The sequence below is a fragment of the Mesoplodon mirus genome (genome assembly GCF_964341445.2).
Source record: "Mesoplodon mirus genome assembly, chromosome: 4".
NCBI lineage: Eukaryota > Metazoa > Chordata > Mammalia > Artiodactyla > Ziphiidae > Mesoplodon > Mesoplodon mirus.
Window position 1 is genome coordinate 19,155,183 of NC_138979.1, and position 18,988 is coordinate 19,174,170.

Genomic DNA, 18,988 nt, shown 5'->3' on the forward strand with positions numbered 1-18,988 from the left:
AAAGACCAAATTAGTAAAAATGATTCAGAAGTTCTGGCGTCTCCTAAGCTTTCGCGGTGCGAAGAGAAGGGCGGGGCAGTGGTGGCACCGACTTGCCCGCGTTGTCACCCCAAGTGAGAAGTCATCCCACAGGGCTCCGGAGGTTTCAGTGAGCCAGGCACCCGTCTAGTCGTTCCTGCGGCCCTGGGGCCTGCCCAGTTCAGGGGGCGGGAAGGAGGGCCGAAGGGCTGGCCTCTTTCGCTTTCTTTATTCCTTGACTCTTACCTTCACCGCGTACAACCTGTTGCCTTTCTGCCCCAGATACACCTTCCCGAAGGCGCCGCGGCTAATGGGCTTCACTATGGTGAACTCTTCAATGGAGGGAGGTCGTGGCACCGGGATCCTATTCACGAACTCCCCTGTCGGCGTGCCTCCTCCACCCTCCATCTCGCCGCCGGCGGTGGTCTCCATAGCAGGTCAGCCCGGATGCAAGTCTCTGTCAGCGACCAAGGGCCCTTTCGGAGCCGCAACTCCCGCCAACTGGTTTCAAAGCGAGGCTCCGCCCACGCCGCGCGTCGGCAGTGACGTCACCCCGTCGCTGCGCACGCCACGCCCAATCCAGTGCGGCCCCGCCACTGTCACCTGCTCTGCGTCGACGCAGAAGCCAATGAACGTGAAGACGGGGCAGCTGGGAAATTCTTGAACCAACCACAGACTCTTCCAGGGTGACAGTGGCTCACGTACCCCGTTTGTAGTGACAGGGGGCGTCACAAATAGTTCTTGGCAAACGGGGAAAGGGATTACGGGGGCTTGAATCTGAATCGAGGGATTTGAAGAGTTTTCTCCCGACCTCCAAACGAGGCTGGTGGGACCCGGCCCTCATCCCATTTTTTTTGTTTTGTTTTTTAAACTCCTTTGCAGCCTCCCACCCGCGGGAGAAACGTAAACCAGTTCGGTCTGGTCCGTGAAACAATGGCCAGTGAAATCACAGAATGTGGAGAAACTGGATGAGCAGGATGCGCATGACTGGTCCTGTAATTTGATATTTTAACAGGATGTAACTTGCCTATTTGAAATGGGAAGAGTTTTTTATTTATTGTGGGGAAGATAAAGAGCACTTAATTGTAGCAAAAGAGGTTATAATAGCTCAAGGCCCAATCAGAACAGGAGAATATATTGTAAGTATTGATAACAAAGCTGGAGAAAGATTTTAACAGGGTCCGTGTCTTTCTTTCCCCTTTAAAAAGAAAACTACAGCCAATGAGTTCTAGGGCTCCGGCGCGTGCATTACTCAACGTCAACGTGAACTACCTCGGGGGGCGTCAGCTGCTCCCGAAAAGGCGGGGCGTTGACGCACGCCCCTGGGTGGCGGCCTCACCTGCCCCGGAAGTACTGTTGCTTTAGCGCCTTGCCTTCCGGGGCAGATTGTCTGTGTTTGCAGCAGCTGTAGGGAGGGGAGGCCATTTTCCGTTTCTAGGAAGAGTGAGGGCGAGAGGAGAGAGAAAAGAAGGGGAAAAAAGGGCTCAGCGCCTCCCCGCCGGGCCGTGGACAAGAGGGACAGTTTCGGCAGGCGGGTGAGGTCGCTGACGGCCTGGAGAAGATGTTTTCCCTGTCGAGCACCGTTCAGCCCCAGGTGGGTCCGGCATCCAGTCCATTTTTCTCCCCCCGCCCTGCCCGCGTTTGCCGTTTGCGTTTCTTGGAAGTGGTTTCTCTTAAGAGATCGTAAGAGGGAAGCGTTTAATCCAGTTGGAGTCCTGGAGTCCTGGGGTTGAGAAGGGATCGGGGCGACGCTGAGAGTAAAGGGCTGACGATGAAGCAGAAGCAAAATACCAGCTTGATGGAGACCTTGGCTTATCGATTTGATTGCGTGGAATTTTTGCTACAGAATCCATCAGGCATTGTTCAGTTCTAGACATTCTGGGGTGGGGGTGGGGAGGGGGCAGGGGAAACGTCTGCCGTAGATGTAAAGGGAGCAAGTGATGTTCCTTTTCCATCCTTCCGCCTCTTCAAAGACTTTCGTCTTCACAACCCCGATTCTCTACTCTTTCTCTTAAATGGAATTTAACCCAAACATGCTATAAAAATTTGAATAATCTTCTATGAATGCTTTCTCTCTTTTTTTGACCAAAAGTAAGAAATAAATATATATTGATATATTTAAGTTATTCACTGCTTGCACTTAAAATTTTGATTCAGCCTCCTCCCCCTCTTTTCATTTTTGAAGCAAAAGGGCAGAGAAAAAAGATTCCAAGCGTTTTTATTTTTAATTCTTCTTTCAGGAGTAATCCCCGGTGGCAATGTTTTGTTCTTAGTTCATTTAAAAATCGTTTTTGATGGTGACATTTTGATTTTTTTTGAGAGTTCTTCACAGTTTTTCAAATAGACAGTTTTTGAAACATTCCGTTTTCAAAATAATTTTTGACGTTCTTTAGTTTCTTGGTTAAAGCATATAATTATGTCTCTCTATGTAACCTCCACTCCCTTTTGTTTTGTTTTGTTTTGAATTTTGCTAGTACTGGTGGGGTAATAAAAAATGAAGTGGTTATTTATTGGGCATCAGTAATGTGCTAGGTGAACAAAGCAAATGTGGAATCTTGATGATATGAAGTAAAAAATGAGTAGGAGTTAGCCAAGTGAAGAGTGAATAGATGTAAACAGGTAGACGGAACATCTGGAGGTTCTGAGATAGTGACAAGCCTAGCTGATTGGGGGAACAAGAATAAGGCCAGTGTGGCTAGAGCGTGGTGATTAAAGGGCCAGTGATGGAAAGGAGGTTGGGGAGAAGACCTGATGCAGATCATACAGGGTGTTAAAAGAAGGGACTTTGGGCTTCATTTTAAGTTCGTTGGAAACCATTGAATGCTTTTAAGCATGTTAAGGAGTAACGTGATCAGATTTAGATTACAATCTATTACAGAGTAATAGATTACTCTGGCTTCTTGCTGTGTGGAGAATGTGGAAGGACAGAGTGGAAATGTTTTCAGTTTAGGATGTTATTGCACTAATCCAGAGAGGGATAATGCACCGCTAAGTGGTGACAGTGGTTATGGAAAGAAGGGGATGAGATTTATTTTGAAAAAAGAACAGAGGGAATTCCCTGGTGGTCCAGTGGTTAGGACTTCATGCTTTCACTGCCAAGGACTGGGGTTCAATCCCTGGTTGGGAAACTAAGATCCCAGAAGCCGCGCGGTGCGGCCAAAAAAGAAAGAAAGAAAAAAGAATAGAATTTCATGAGGGATGATGGAAAGAGGTGTTTCTGGGTTTGATCACCTGGATGCAACTAGGTGTTATTTACCAAAATGACCGGTGTCTGGAGGAGTCCTACCAATCGTTTGAAAAAGAATTAGACTTGGCTTGCTGAATACAATATTAAACCTTTTGAAACTGAACTGCAAGAAACTGATGTCAAGAAGACCCGATTTTAGGAGAATTTATCATTAGCTGAATAGAGTTAGTGGTATGCAATGTCGGTAGAGGTAGTGAAGGAATTTGCTGTACTATAGGCAGTCCTAACTGGACTCATGTAGGACCGTTATATGACACAGAAGTTCAACCTTTTCACTGAGGAGAGATCAAACCATCTTTTAGCAGTTTAAATTCTTTATTGAATGAGAAGAGGTACAACTAATTAAAATAAAACTTTTCAAGGTTATAGACAGGGAATTCCCTGGCAGTCCAGTGGTTAGGACTTCACACTCTCGCTGAGGGCCCAGGTTCAATCCCTGCTCGGGGAACTAAATTCCCAGAAGCGGCATGGGGAGGCCAAAAAAACAAAAACAAAAACAAAAAATGTATAGACAGAAAATATGTATCTTAAAATAATTTGATTCCTATAGTTTTTTGTTTGTTTGTTTGTTGTTCTTGTTTTTTGGTCACGCTGCGCAGCTTGTGGCATTGAACCCAGGCCCTCAGCAGTGAAAGCGTGGAGTCCTAACTGCTGTACCGCCAGGGAATTCCCTGATTCTTGTAATAGTTTTAAAAGAGCTTATTGTTTCTTTCTGATTCTAAAACTAATACACGCTAATTGCCAAAAATCCTGAAAAGAAAAATATAAATAAGAAAGATCACCTATAATTTCATCACCCCAATAGATCACATTTTAGAATAAGTTCTTTCATCCTTTTAATTCTACACAAATATGTGTATGCATACTTTTAAGAAAAATGTTACATAAAGGTTTGCGGCTCGCTTTTTTCATTTAAAAAACAATGTTATGAATTTATTTCTGTATCGATAACCATGGGATGAAAAGTCTTTAAGTGAAATCTGGAGTCAGATTATCTGTGTTAGAATCCTTCTTCCTCTAGTACTTTCTTGCTGAGAAAGTGTGATAGAAATGTAATAGTAACTAATGTTTATAGCTGTTAGGAGGATTAAATGAGATAATATAAGTAAAGTACATAGTTCAAAATGTGGCATATAGTAAGAGCCCATTTAATTTAATCATTTACTCAACAGGTATTTATTTAGCATCTACTGTGTGCATTATTGCACTGGGATACAGTATTGAATGAAACAGGAAGGTAGAGAAAAATAAAATATAAAGTGTTAAGTTATATTAAGTATAACATAAAAACAGTTTATATTAAATAATTTATAAATAAAATAGAGAAAAATAATAAAATAGAGGGAAAAACCCCTTGCCACATGAAACTTATGCTCCAGTGGGAGAATGTGGTATAATAAATAAAAACTATTTGGTCTTTGTTCCCAATTCTTGGCACAGAGCTCCTAAAACCCTTCTAATTTCCTGTGTGATGGGCATGTCTTTATTCTTAAAGCCCCTCTTTGGATCACACCTGGATTTACGCTAATGAGATGACTTAGATTGAGGTTTCTAGTAAATAATATATAGGTAAATAAGTAAATATATGAAGTGTGTTAGATAGTGAAAATGTCAAGAAGAAAAAATAGAGCAGAAAAAGGCAATAAGGAATATTTTTTAGGGGAGGGTTGCTGAAATCTTACATAGGTTGTCCAGGGAGAAGATGCATGAAAAGATGACTTGTGAGTTAAGAACTGAAGGGAGAGCAAACTATGTGACTAACTGGACAGGAGGGAATAAACAGCAGTGCAAAGTCCTTGAGGTGAGGGCCTGCCAGGTGTTTTCCAGGAACAGAAAGGGGGATGCAGTGGTGGGAGCAGAGAGAAGGAAGGGAAACTTAGTGGTGGGTCAATTCGGAGAGGTGATAAAGAGCCAGGGAGGGCTTTCTGTGTCATCGTTGTTAGGACGTTGGCTTTTATTGTGAGAATAGCCATTGGAGGGTTTTGAGCAGAGGAGTGATGAGATCTGACTGGCTTTAATAGAGCAGATTCAGGGAGAGAAGTTAGGATGCAGTTGTAAAAATCCACATATGGATGATGGTGACTTAGAATAGGGTGGTGCAGCGGGGAAGTTGAAAAGTATAAAATTCTGGGTATATGCTTACTTGTTTCATGTCTGAGAAATATTTCATTTTTGTGGTGGTATCATTTGTGTAGCCACTCCCCTATTGGACATTTCTAGCTTTCCACAAATTTTTAAATATTTTGATGAAAACTGTCTTCTGTGCATATGCAAGCATAGATCATTACTTACCAGATTATTTCCTTGGAATAAATCCCTAGAAGTTAGATTGCTCGAATGGTGAAATGTATGTATTTTTAATACTTTTGCTGTATATAGCCCCTATACTATCCTGAAGGGATATACCAGTTTTCTTCCTACCAGCAATAATCTGAGTATTTATAATTTTTAATGTATAGTTTTGATATACGGTGTATATTTAACTTTTTACAATACCCAATCCTGACAATAAAAGTTTTTTTTCTGTTTTTATTTTAAAAAGCACTACTTATTTTCAGCTTCTATCTTTTTATAGGTTACAGTTCCTCTGAGTCATCTCATCAATGCCTTCCATTCACCGAAAAACACATCTGTTTCTGTCAGTGCATCAGTTTCTCAAAACCAGCATCGAGATGTAGTGTCTGAGCATGAGGCTCCCAGCAATGAGGTAATAGTTTTTACCCTGGGTGTGTGAGAAAGTTTTTTTGGTTTAGTGCATTGTAAACATGCCTGAAATAACTTTCTATGTTTAGGCATTTGTAACAGGGTGATTTCTGTCTTCAGCTTAATCTCCCTTTTACGATTAAAGATGTCCAACTCTGGCTTTGTTGTACATATAGAAATATTACTTTGTTTTATTTTTAACATTTAATTTATAAAAACTTTCATGTGGCAGTGTATTGGTATTCACCTCCTACGTTACTGCTTGTGTAATATCCTTTAGATATTCTTCTGTGTTGCTTCCGTGGTAGCAGGGAACCTACAGTTAACTCCATAATTCCCATGATTCTCAGGAAAGATAGTATAGCAAGAAGTTATCATCTACTGCCTTATAGGAGCTTTCAGTGTAAATGAGCAATTAGAATATAGATACCTGAAAGTGAAATGTATAAGCTATGAAACCGTACGTTGAGTATTCAGAGAATTAGAAAATCATTGTGGCCTAGGATATTGCGAATTCCCAACCTAGGAACCTTGTGTTTACAAGATTCATTAATAAGATAGTTGCTTGTAGCTCAGAATACATTTTTCATAGTAAACATTATAATCTATAGTTAAGTTTCTCAGAAACCTCTTTAACCATAAATAGCTTATGTTCTTAGTCCTGATATCAGGGGCTATGGCAAAGGACAGTAGAGGAGGAGTTGAAAAAAAGTTTGCGGGACTTCCCTGGTGGCCCAGTGGTTGAGACTCCACGCTTCCAATGCAGGGGGCCCGGGTTCGATCCCTGTTCGGGGAACTACAATCCCACATGCCACGTGGCGCAGCCAAAAAAAAAATAGTCTGCTTTTGGTGGGGGTGGGATGGGGGGTGGTTGTGAGGTGAGTCTTGGGATACAATTTTACTTAGATGAAAAGTTTGTCTTTATGCTTTCCTTTTTTTTTTCTTTTTTAATTGATTAATTGATTTATTTTTGGCTGTGTTGGGTCTTCGTTGTTGCGTGTGGGCTTTCTCTAGTTGTGGTGATCGGGGGCTACTTACTTCGTTGCAGTGCACAGGCTTCTCATTGCGGTGGCTTCTCTTGTTGCGGAGCATGGGCTCTAGGTATGCAGGCTTTAGTAGTTGTGGCTCGTGGGCTCAGTAGTTGTGGCTCACGGGCTATGGAGCGCAGGCTCAGTAGTTGTGGCGCACGGGCTTAGTTGCTCCGCGGCATGTGGAATCTTCCCGGACCAGGGTACGAACCCATGTCCCCTGCACTGGCAGGCGGATTCGTAACCACTGCGCCACCAGGGAAGCCCCTATGTTTTCCTTTTATATTATCTGCCAAATTCCTATTGCCTCTGTCTATAGGCAATCCATTCTTGTATTCTGTTGTGACACCCTTCTTCCAATTTACAGCCCAAGAGCTTTGCTAATGATAAGACTGTATGTATCAGAATTGCTACATGCAGCAGTATTATGTTCATTTTAGAAATTTTGGAAAATATTATATAGGTAGAAGAAATTAAATTAACCTATGATCCTGCTTCTCTTTTTCTCACTTGTACTTTTATATTTTATAATAGTTGGATCATACTGTATATGCTGATTTAGATTTTGCTTGATCATTTTAATAGTCTTAAGAACTTTTTATTCCATACATTTTCTTTATTTTTAATGACTTTCAGAGTGTTCATTTTATGATGTTCTGTTGTTGGATATTGTTTCCGATTTTTTGCTGCTCTAAACAACACCATTTGTACTCTCCGTGGTGCTAAATGTTTGACTATTTCATCAAGTGAAATGGCTAGGTCAGTAGTGAAGTACATTTTGGGGGCTTGAAAAGTAGCTAAACTCTAGAAGCCAATGTTGAGCTTAAGACTAATGGTCTCAGATACAGAATTGGTGTCTTATCCTCTGATTTACCTTCATTATTCTTATGGTTTATCATTGATGACTGTTTGTTATTGCTTCACAAACATTTTCATTCTTCTTAAGCACCCTCCCTCATCTCTACTCGCACTTCCTTTGCTCTGAGGTTACATTGCTTTCATCAAGTCTTGCTCATCCAAGCACCCACTTCACAGCGCAAGCAAAAAACTTTCAACTTCCTTCAAGCTACTGCCTTCTTTTCCTGTTGCTTTCAGACTTCTTGAAAAAGTAGTACTCTGAACTTAATATCTATTCTTGCTAAACTTTTATTCATACTACATCCCATTGTAGTTTGGCTACTACTTTTACCATTTTATACACTTGTTTTGGTATATTTTGTTGACTTCCTTAGCAGTAAGTACAGGCCTTTTAAAAAATCCACATCTTTTTCATCTTTTCCTTAGCATTTGACCTTGCTGAACATCCACTGCTTTCAAAATACTTCATAAATTGAGTGATACTACATTGATGGGGTTTTTTTTTCTCTTTCTGTTTTGCTGGGCTTTTTTATTGCCAGCCTTTTACATAATGTGTGTACATTTATCTGTAATCTAATTTTCATTTTGCATAGTCTCACAGATTATATATCTTAATGTCTATATATATTTATACGCTGATAACTCCCAAATCTATCTCCAACTCTGAAGTATCTCTAAAGTTTTAAAGTAATTATCTGGTGGCTTATTAAAATACCCCTCGGGATAGGCTCCAAGGACCTTGAAATTAAGATGTCTAAAACTGAGCTGCTTCCCCAGATTCCAGTGTATTTGATCTTAGAGTGGTTTTAGCCCCTCTTCATCAGTCTGGGTCCAACCAAGAGAGAGAGACCACATAGTCATTTGAACAGTGAATGTTTAATATAAAAAATATATATAATTTTTTAGTTTAATATTTTAAAAACCCTGGCCTAACAGGGGATTAGAATAACTAGGGATTGGCTAGTAATAAGTAAAGAAAATTCAAATATATAGGACTTGCAGATTCAAGAAGCAGCTAATCCTCCCAGGACTGAGAGCTTCCCAGGAAGAGTTCTCCACCCCTGGGCTGAGGTTCTGAGGTTGTTGGAGAGGGCATGGCCTTGGCTCACTGAATGGCACAGGAGTCACTGGTGCAGTGCCAGCTGAACCTGATGGAAATCTGCCCCCTCGGGTACCAGGAGAAGCTGTTCATGGGGACGTGTGTTACTGGAAAAGCTGCTGGGTACTGCTGGCAACTGTGCACTGTAGGAGCCAGGCTTTGGAGAAGCTGCACGAGTGGCAGGAACCACTCCTGGAGAAACCATGGGTGTTATGTTGCACACAGGAGCCCGCTGAGTGAACACAATAGCCTGAACCCGGAGCAGAAACTCCTCCTACAATGTCTCTCCAGTGCCCTCTACTGACAGCTTAATGTTCTAGCCAACAAAGGAAAAATATTTAAAGAGCCCAGATCCATGAACATGGAGCCAAAAAAAAGGATGAAGAGGAGCTAAGAGACAACAAATCAATAACCAGCACATCCATCCAGAACCCTTCTCCCTCACAATCCCTATACTTTACTGGTTTCTTCAAATGTCTGTTGTCTGTGACTTGGTATTTGCATCCTTCTTAGTCAGGGCTCAGTTTGGGTTCATACCATTTTTCTCGTTACATCAGCCTTCTGTTCTCCAGCTTATCATCTTTGTCTTCTATTTTCTTCCTATAAAACAAAACTAATGATATTAGCTATAGAATTAAATTCAAACAAGGCTCTTCACAATATGGCCATAGCCCATCTTTCTAGTGCTTTCTTCAGTCACTAAACTTTTTACTGCATCTCAGACATTCCAAGCCCTTTGATGACTTTTTGTTTGCCCTCTTCCCCAAGGTTTCTGCCCCCATCATTTGTGAATTAAGTGTTACTTCAGTGAAGCCTTATCACTTAGGAAATTAGTTGTTGTGTTCTCTTATGACTTTTTAAAAAATATCTCTGTAATAGCAGTTACCTTATTGTATGATAATTATCATATTCATATGTACCTTATTTCTCTTTATGTTCCTCGGACTTGATACTCAATATGTAAGGGGCATAATTTTCTGTCTTAGTTAAAAATCTGCATTTCCCTTTGTATTATAAATAGACTTTTTGGTTTCCCCATTTTAAAAGATAAAATATCTTTGCAGCTCTTGAACATTGTAGTCCTTCTGATTCCATTATAATAATGTGCTTTATAGTCTACAGTTTTTATTACCTTAAAAAGCACCTTTTAAGGGCTTCCCTGGTGGCGCAGTGGTTGAGAGTCCGCCTGCCGATGCAGGGGACACGGGTTCATGCCCCAGTCCGGGAAGATCCCACATGCCGCGGAGCGGCTGGGCCCGTGAGCCATGGCCGCTGAGCCTGCGCGTCTGGAGCCTGTGCTCCGCAACGGGAGAGGCCACAGCAGTGAGAGGCCCGCATACGGCAAAAAAAAGCACCTTTTAAGTATTTTATTTCATCCTGCCTTTATCTTACTGTATATCCTAGGATATGTAGATGAGCAAGGCGTCATCTCTTCCATTGATCCATATTATCTTGTTGAGAAATAGGCAGGATATATTTTATAGTCATTTTCCTAATGAGGAAAAGGATTCTAAGAATATGAATGACTTGTCACAAAGCTAATATTTGACAAACTCCTGAACATCAATCCAGAGCTATGTAATCTGGGGATCTGACTACATCAGTCATAAAAAGTTGATGCTTGGTCTGTTTATTTTTGCTCTTCTTACTTGAAGTTTTAGCTGTTTGGGGCCTGTCCTTAGGGTCTCCCTGTCAGCTCATTTGGACAAGAAAATAGCTCACCCCATCCTACTTCTAATTATTTTAGAACTGTTTTAAGGTGAGTGTATTTTCTTGACTGGTTTTCACACATCTTCTACTTTGTTTAATTTCCCTCCTTATTAGAAGTTAGATATGGCTAACTTAACAGAACCTTTCTGTTCAAATAAGAATCTCAGCAATTCTTTATTGGATGGGCTTTTGTTTATGGTCATTAGGGACTGGAGGAAGTTTTAAAGCTCCATAGACTGGTGATACTATTGGGAATATGATTTTTTTTAACCTGTGTCAAACCTCACATGACTGACCTCAGTAAAACTAGAACTAGAAAAATATTCATACAAATTTATTTTTTAAATATTTGAAAGAAACGGGGAATCAGTACATTTGTTAGACTTTAAAAATTCACGTTGTGGGCTTCCCTGGTGGCGCTGTGGTTGAGAGTCCGCCTGCTGATGCAGGGGACACGGGTTTGTGCCCCGGTCCAGGAAGATCCCACGTGCTGTGGAGTGGCTGGGCCCGTGAGCCATGGCCGCTGGGCCTGCGCGTCCGGAGCCTGTGCTCTGCAACGGGAGAGGCCACAACAGTGAGAGGCCCGCGTACCGCAAAAAAAAAAAAAAAAAAAAAAAAAAAAAAAAAAAAATTCACATTGTTTCAATTGATAAGTACTCTTCAAGTTAAATAGCTTGATAATAATGCTTACTTGAGGGCCTCCCTGGTGGCGCAGTGGTTGAGAGTCCGCCTGCCGATGCAGGGGATACGGGTTCGTGCCCCGGTCTGGGAGGATCCCATATGCCGCGGAGCGGCTGGGCCCGTGAGCCATGGCCGCTGGGCCTGCGCATCCGGAGCCTGTGCTCCGCAACGGGAGAGGCCACAACAGTGAGAGGCCCGCATACCGCAAAAAGAAAAAAAAAAAAAAAAATAATGCTTACTTGAGATAAACAGCAAGGACCTACTGTATAGCACAGGGAACTGTATTCAATATCTTGTAATAACTTGTAATGGAAAATAATCTGAAAAAGAATACATATATTTGTACATATATAAGTATATGTATATATAACTGAATCACTGTTGTATACCTGAAACATTGTAAATCAACTACGTGTCAGTAAAAAAATAAAAATTAAAAAATAATAATGCTTACTTGGTTGAATTAATCTTTTACAGCCTGTACTTAACTTAAGGGACCTTGGATTATCTGAATTAAAAATTGGACAAATTGATCAACTGGTAGACAGTCTACTTCCTGGAATTTGTAAGGACAAAAACGTTTCTTCCCACTGGCATACATCTCATGTATCTGCACAGTCCTTCTTTGAAAATAAATATGGTAAGTTAATATATTTTGTGTCCCAATGAAGGTAAGCCATTCCAGTACTATTGATAATTTAATTGATACCACTTATTAATACACCTCTGGTTTCCAGTGTTTCATTACATTGTTGATTAGAGTTGTTTTTGTTTTTTTTTTTTTGATTAGAGTTTTGAAATTGTCTCTAGGAAATAGCAATTTTTTGTTTCTCTGTGCTCTTAGCTAAAAGACTTTAGCTAGACATACATATTTTTACCTCTTGGTTTGAATTTAATTTCATTGGCAGCTATATTTGTATATCATATAAAAAAAGATAATCCAAAGGACAAGTGATAGACAATAATATGATGAAGAAATGTGATTAAATTTGCAATGCTTTTAGATAAAAATACAAAAAGCAGAGTCATACATGGGCAAATGAAAAGCAAAACTCATTTTGGTTTTTCTAATATTCGGTAAAATTATTTGTTGTATTTCATGACTTTTTTGTTTGTTTGACTGTTAGAAAATTTACTTTTTACAATTTCCCTCCAGGTTGCTTAGATATATTTAGTACTTTACGTTCCTCTTGCTTGTACAGACAACATTCAAGAACTCTTAAAAGAATTTGTTCAGATCTTCAGTACTGGCCAGGTATGAAGCAACCGTTGTACTTATTTTGAAAAAAATAATAGATTTATTTAATCTATTCAGATTTGTCTTTTTCAATGATATTAATGATTAGAAACATTCATTTGTAGCTCACAGTAGAACTTGGAGAATATTTGGAATCAACTAGTTTGGGTATATCTGTGTAATTTTTAACCTGGGAAATATAACTAGATTTTGAATGTGAGTGACAAGTGCCACAGTAAAGGAAACTCTAGGGAGCTCACCTATACCTGCTCCAAAACAATTAAGCACATTTGTTTACTTCTCTCATTTTCAAAATCCCATTGCAATGACAAAAAAAGATAAAAAAGAGAAAAAAGTCAGGGCAGCAGCAGAGGGGTTTTGTAAATGGACCAGAAATTTGATGACTTTCTGGAACTTGTAAAGTAGATGAAACCCCATTGATATCAAAATCCAATATGTATTCATTCATATTTATTTAATATCAGGCGCTACTGATAGGTGTTAGGCGAGAGTGATAGTTATGTAACTGAAAAAGACATATGTTATCAACCCTCATGACGCTTATAGTAGAGTGACATGAAAGAGGTGTGTAGTGCTAATTCCAGTAAAACTTAGGAAAAATCCCCAAGTTCTAAGTCAATAATAGTGAGCTCTGGGGTAGCTGATTTAGTGAAACAGTTGAAAGATTGCGAAAAGTGGGCCAGTCACAGAACAGATCTGGCTTGCAACTTTTAGACAAAAGAACACATTTGTAATAACCTGTCCGTGTGTGTATGTTGAAAGGGGACTCCTGGTTTGAGGGTTGATGCCAAAGAGAGAAACAAGATAGTAACCAGGTTACTTTGGACTTGAATCATACACTAAAGGTACCTGCTCATTTACCATAAGTCCATGTTTTGTAGTCTAAATATATTTACCACTTTGATAGTTTTGAGGACACCTGGCTGCAGTTAGTACTGATCATCGTGTTCTTCTTTACAAATACAAATGGTTTGCAAGAATCTCCACATTTAAGGAAAATCTACAGCATGAAGGAGAGGCACCAGGCTGGGCAAAGAAATCTCTTTTGTAGTTCTTTGAAGAAATGGTTAATGTAGAAGACAGAAGAATACTTAAGAAGGATGATACACTCATTTTTAAATATTCAAGGAAGAAAAAAACTGAGCACGTATTAGGGTATAAAAAATATCTTAATAAATTTTCAAAAAGTTATAACTCAAAGGTCAGATTCTCTGATCATATGATAAAACTGAAGTCAAATAATAGAAAAGATGCCTAAAAAACATTCCTAAATATGTGGAATTTTTTTTCTCTCTTTTTTTTTGCGGTACACGGACCTCTCACTGTTGTGGCCTCTCCCGTTGCGGAGCACAGGCTCCGGACGCGCAGGCTCAGCGGCCCTGGCTCACGGGCCCAGCCGCTCCGCAGCATGTGGGATCTTCCTGGACCGGGGCACGAACCCGTGTCCCCTGCATTGGCAGGCGGACTCTCAACCACTGCGCCACCAGGGAAGCCCTGTGGAAATTTTTTTTTTTTTTTAAATAAATTTATTTATTTATTTTTGGCTGTGTTTGGTCTTCTTTGTTGGGATTTTGTTGCTACGCGCAGGCTTTCTCTAGTTGCGGTAAGCAGGGGCTGCTCCCCGCTGTGGTTCACAGGCTTCTCACTGCAGTGGCTTCTCTTGTTTCGGGCTTCAGTAGTTGTGGCACACGGATTCAGCAGCTGTGGCTTGTGGGCTTAGTTGCTCTGCGGCATGTGGGATCTTCCCCGACCAGGGCTCGAACCCGTGTCCCCTGCATTGGCAGGCGGATTCCCAACCGCTGCGCCACCAAGGAAGTCCCAGAAATTTTTAAAGATACTTTTCTAAGTGTCTTGTGGCTGAATGGAATTGAAAACAAATTATAGACAATTATTCCTGAACCACAATGAAAATCTGCATATCTAAATCTTTGGGTTGAAGACAAACTGAAGCTGAAGGCATTGTATGAATTTTAGGAAATAAGGAAGATGGGAAATAAATTGATTAAATATTTATTTTTAGAATTTCTTTAAAAGAACGTGAGAAATTAATATGGATAAGACACATTAAATTAAATGAATATAATGGCAAGAAATGGTTTTACTTAATTAAATCAAGAATAAATTTAGGGCTTCCCTGGTGGCGCAGTGGTTGAGAGTCCGCCTGCCGATGCAGGGGACACGGGTTCGTGCCCCGGTCTGGGAAGATCCCACATGCCACGGAGCTGCTGGGCCCGTGAGCCATGGCCGCTGAGCCTGCGCATCCGGAGCCTGTGCTCCGCAATGGGAGAGGCCACAACAGTGAGAGGCCCACATACTGCAAAAAAAAAAAAAAAAAAAAAAAAGAATAAATTTAATTTGAAAAGAAAATAGAACAAACAGTCTGATTAAGAAATGATGAGAAGGGCTTCCCTGGTGGTGCAGTGGTTGAGAGTCCGCCTGCCGATGCAGGGGACATGGGTTCGTGCCCCAGTCCGGGAATATCCCACATGCCGCGGAGCGGCTGGGCCCGTGAGCCAGGGCCGCTGAGCCTGCGCGTCTGGAGCCTGTGCTCCACAACGGGAGAGGCCACAGCAGTGAGAGGCTTGCGTACAGCAAAAAAAAAAAAAAGAAAGAAAGAAATGAGAAAATACAGTGTTAGAAGTGAAAAGTGGGAACTGTCACAGATAATGAAGATTTTTAAATTGTAATATATATAATTTTATATTGTAAATAAAAATATGTTGAAACATAATTATTTGAGTTATAAATTATTAGCAGAATTGACCCAGGAAGAGATAAGACAATAACTATAATATTTGAAAGATAATACCTTTCGAATATAATCTCTTTGCCCCAAAGGCACTAGGCTCAGATGGTTTTATGGCTGTATTCTGTTTTCCAAGGTCAGGAGTCTTCCTGTTACTTAAAGCTTTTAATAAAGAAAAAGATAGACTAGGCTTCCTTGTTTATTCCATAAGATTACTGATACTAAAATATTAGTACAAAAAAGAATACAATAGATTAATTTCACTTCATATAGATATAGAAATCCTAAGTCAAGTCTAAAAAGGCACATATAAAAATATCCTAAAAATTATGATTCAGGAATACAAGAATGATTTAACATTAGGAAGTATGTTAATTTATCATGTTAATTGATTAGACAAGAAAAGGATTATTATTTGTGTATGATAAAAAGGCATGTGAGGGCTTCCCTGGTGGCGCAGTGGTCGAGAGTCCGCCTGCCGATGCAGGGGACACGGGTTCGTCCTCCGGTCTGGGAGGATCCCACATGCTGCGGAGCGGCTGGGCCCGTGGGCCATGGCCGCTGAGCCTGTGCGTCCGGAGCCTATGCTCCGCGGAGGGAGAGGCCACAACAGTGAGAGGCCCACATACCGCAAAAAAAAAAAAAAAAAAAAAATAGGCATGTGATATATCCTAATTATTATGCTTCCTAAAAACTTGTAGAATAGATACTTTTAAAATTTCTGAAGTGTATCTGTTAGGTTCTCATTAATATGAGAAACAGGATGTCTAGTATCCTGTTTTCATTAATTTGGAGATCCTGAAATATCTGATTAAAAAGAAAAGGAAGTTTTATATAAGTTAAAAGGGGCAAAGTTATAATTAGGTGATACGATTGTTTACCAGAAAATTCAGTAAAATCAACTGAAAGGCTGCTCTGGTGCCATAGAAGATAAATGCATAAAAATCAATAGCTTTTTTTTTTTATCCTAGCAATAGGATAGCAATAGGATCTTTATATATCCTAGCAATAGGATCTTTATTTACAGATCGTTCAAAATCCATTAAATCTTGTATCCTGACAAGAAATATGCAACATGATATATATATACACACACAGATGTATATATGTATGCATATGAAACCTGACTGAAGGAAATAAGAGCTGAGTAAAATAAAGTGAGAGAGTACTGTAGTCCTTTTCAGAAGAACTTAGCGTTCTAACATTATCAATTTGCACCCAGATTTTCAGTGCAACTCCAATCAAAACTCGAAACATTAGTTAGGAAAATAAAGAAGTTGATTTTAAACTTGGGCATAAAAAGGGAATCAGATTATTTTCTTACCCCTTTAAAAAGTTCCAAAGAACTGAAAACAAGTAGAAGTATTAGATGAAGTCAGTAAACTGCCTTTAAAATCTTAGTGTGAGGATGAGACTCTTTAATCAAAGCACAGTGAAGAAAACACTAAAGATTAAAAGGCATGGCTTCATTAACCTTACAAATTACTGTATCACTTAATTAAAAGACAAAGACATTAAAATAAATGTTTGAAATATACATGACTAAAAGTATATATAACATCCATATTCTGCAAATGAAAATGGAAAAATATGAAAGGTCATGAGTGCTCAGTTCACTAAAGAAATAAAAATAATCAATAAAAATTTAAAATGTGGGCTTTCCTGGTGGCGCAGTGGTTGAGAGTCCGCCTGCTGATGCAGGGGACACGGGTTCATGCCCCGGTCCGGGAAGATCCCACATGCCGTGGAGCGGCTAGGCCCGTGAGCCATGGCTGCTGAGCCTGCGTGTCCAGAGCCTGTGCTCCGCAACGGGAGAGGCCACAACAGTGAGAGGCCTGCGTACCGCAAAAAAAAAAAAAAAAAAAAAAATTAAAAATGTTTTCAAAAATTTTCCTCACTTCTAATCTGAAATGCAAATTGAAACAAAATGTTACTTTCTGCCCATCAGATTTTGTACAAATTAAAAAGATTTTTATTTATATTCAGTGCTGCAAAGGATATGGAGGAAAGGACACTCATATTCATTAGTGGGTGTATAAATTCTTTTTTTTTTTTTTTTTTTTCTTTTTGCGGTATGCGGGCCTCTCACTGTTGCGGCCTCTCCCGTTGCGGAGCACAGGCTCCGGATGCGCAGGCCCAGCGGCCATGGCTCACGGGCCCAGCCGCTCCGCGGCATATGGGATCCTCCCAGACCGGGGCACGAACCCGTATCCCCTGCATCGGCAGGCGGACTCTCAACCACTGCGCCACCAGGGAGGCCCTAAATTCTTGACAACATCCTTTTGGAGGACAGTTTCTTAGTGTTAAACAATTCAAGTCTCACAGTGTCACTTTTAGGAATGTCGTCTGTGTGTGATGAAAGATAACGTACAAGATTTTTAACTGCAGCATTATTTTTAGCAATAAAAACTAGGAAACAGCTAATGCCCACAGTAGGGAAGTAGTTGAGTAAATTGCCGTACCCTGATAAATGGGAAAACTGTAAACAGCCATTAAACTGCATGCACTGTCTGATCTGTTCTGAAAAATACCCATGATAAATTGTTAAGGGAAAGAAGACAATTGCAAAAAGTTATGTACTATTTTTATAGAAAGAGCATGTTTTAATACATAGAAGTATAGTCATGGAATTGTTCAGTTGGTTACTTCTGGAACACTTCAGCACACTTGTCACTAAAGTCATTAAAATGGATTGAATCTGTAAATCAACTTTACTTTTCTTGGTAATTTTAAAATGTAAAAACCAACAACAAAGAACTGAGTTAAAAAATAGATAATAACTAGGATGTACGGGAATAGCGTCAGAGTTTTGATTCTTAACGCACTTTCCTTATAAAAATTTAAAATGAGAAGTAAATGTGATACTGTTTGATTCAGTTTTCATACAGTCTCGGGGTTTTAAAACTTTAAAATCAAGGACACGACGTCTGCAGTCCACTTCTGAAAGATTAGCAGAAACACAACATACAGCACCATCATTCGTGAAGGTAATTAGACCTTTTATGCTGTTGTTTGAAAAAGCAGTAATTTTCAAGTTATTAGAAAGAACCTTCAATATCTGATTTCTGTTGCTGACTAATAGATTTTCTTCCATCTTTCCACTTAGGATAAACGATTAATATCCTGTGTAATCAGTATAGCTAGAACTCTCCTGGGTGCCAAGCTTATCTTTCCATTAGCCTATTAGACATCTTCCTCTGTTGTTTTTTTTCCCCTATCAATCTATACCTGCTTATGTATTCTTGGATAAGTAGCATCCACCCAAGCTAGAAACCTGCTGGACAGCAATGATCTGTCCATCTTCTCTCACCTCCCCCATCCATTAATCACTAAAATCCTGTTGATCCAGCCTCTTAAGTATTTATTTCTTAAATCTGTCTTCACCCCCAGTTCCACTGCATAGATAGATCATAGTTATTTCTTGCCTAGATTCCTCTCATAAACACTCATTTAGTCTCCTTGCCTTTAGTTTTGCTACCTTTAGCCCAGCCTCCAGACTGCCATCCACCAGACTGTCTGAAATGTATCAGTGTAATGGTTGTATTCCTCTGCTTTATTGTCAGACTTCTGCCATGGTACATGTGGCATTTCATCATTTGGCATTCTGCCTACCATTTTTGTGTTCTCATCTTTCAGTGTG

General features: G+C 40.0%; 2 protein-coding genes and 1 long non-coding RNA gene across 3 annotated transcripts in view; 1 reads left to right on the plus strand and 2 right to left on the minus strand.

The window, feature by feature from the left end:
• MASTL (microtubule associated serine/threonine kinase like) overlaps positions 1–510 on the minus strand; it is a 30,629-nt gene extending 30,119 nt beyond the window's left edge. Inside the window, 1 exon segment of the mRNA XM_082616631.1 lies at positions 265–510. Coding sequence (XP_082472757.1) covers positions 265–450 — 186 coding nt within the window. The 5' untranslated portion in view covers positions 451–510.
• Positions 511–1,385: 875 nt separating this feature from the next.
• The window catches only part of YME1L1 (YME1 like 1 ATPase), a 34,740-nt gene continuing 17,137 nt past the window's right edge, over positions 1,386–18,988 (plus strand). Inside the window, exons 1-5 of the mRNA XM_082617247.1 lie at positions 1,386–1,612; positions 5,841–5,972; positions 11,822–11,984; positions 12,501–12,599; positions 18,226–18,335. Coding sequence (XP_082473373.1) covers positions 1,580–1,612; positions 5,841–5,972; positions 11,822–11,984; positions 12,501–12,599; positions 18,226–18,335 — 537 coding nt within the window. The 5' untranslated portion in view covers positions 1,386–1,579. The remainder of the gene's footprint in view (positions 1,613–5,840; positions 5,973–11,821; positions 11,985–12,500; positions 12,600–18,225; positions 18,336–18,988) is intronic.
• Positions 8,806–18,988, minus strand: part of LOC309802048 — a 42,213-nt gene continuing 32,030 nt past the window's right edge. Inside the window, exon 3 of the long non-coding RNA XR_014293708.1 lies at positions 8,806–9,553. This is a non-coding gene — a long non-coding RNA (uncharacterized lncRNA). The remainder of the gene's footprint in view (positions 9,554–18,988) is intronic.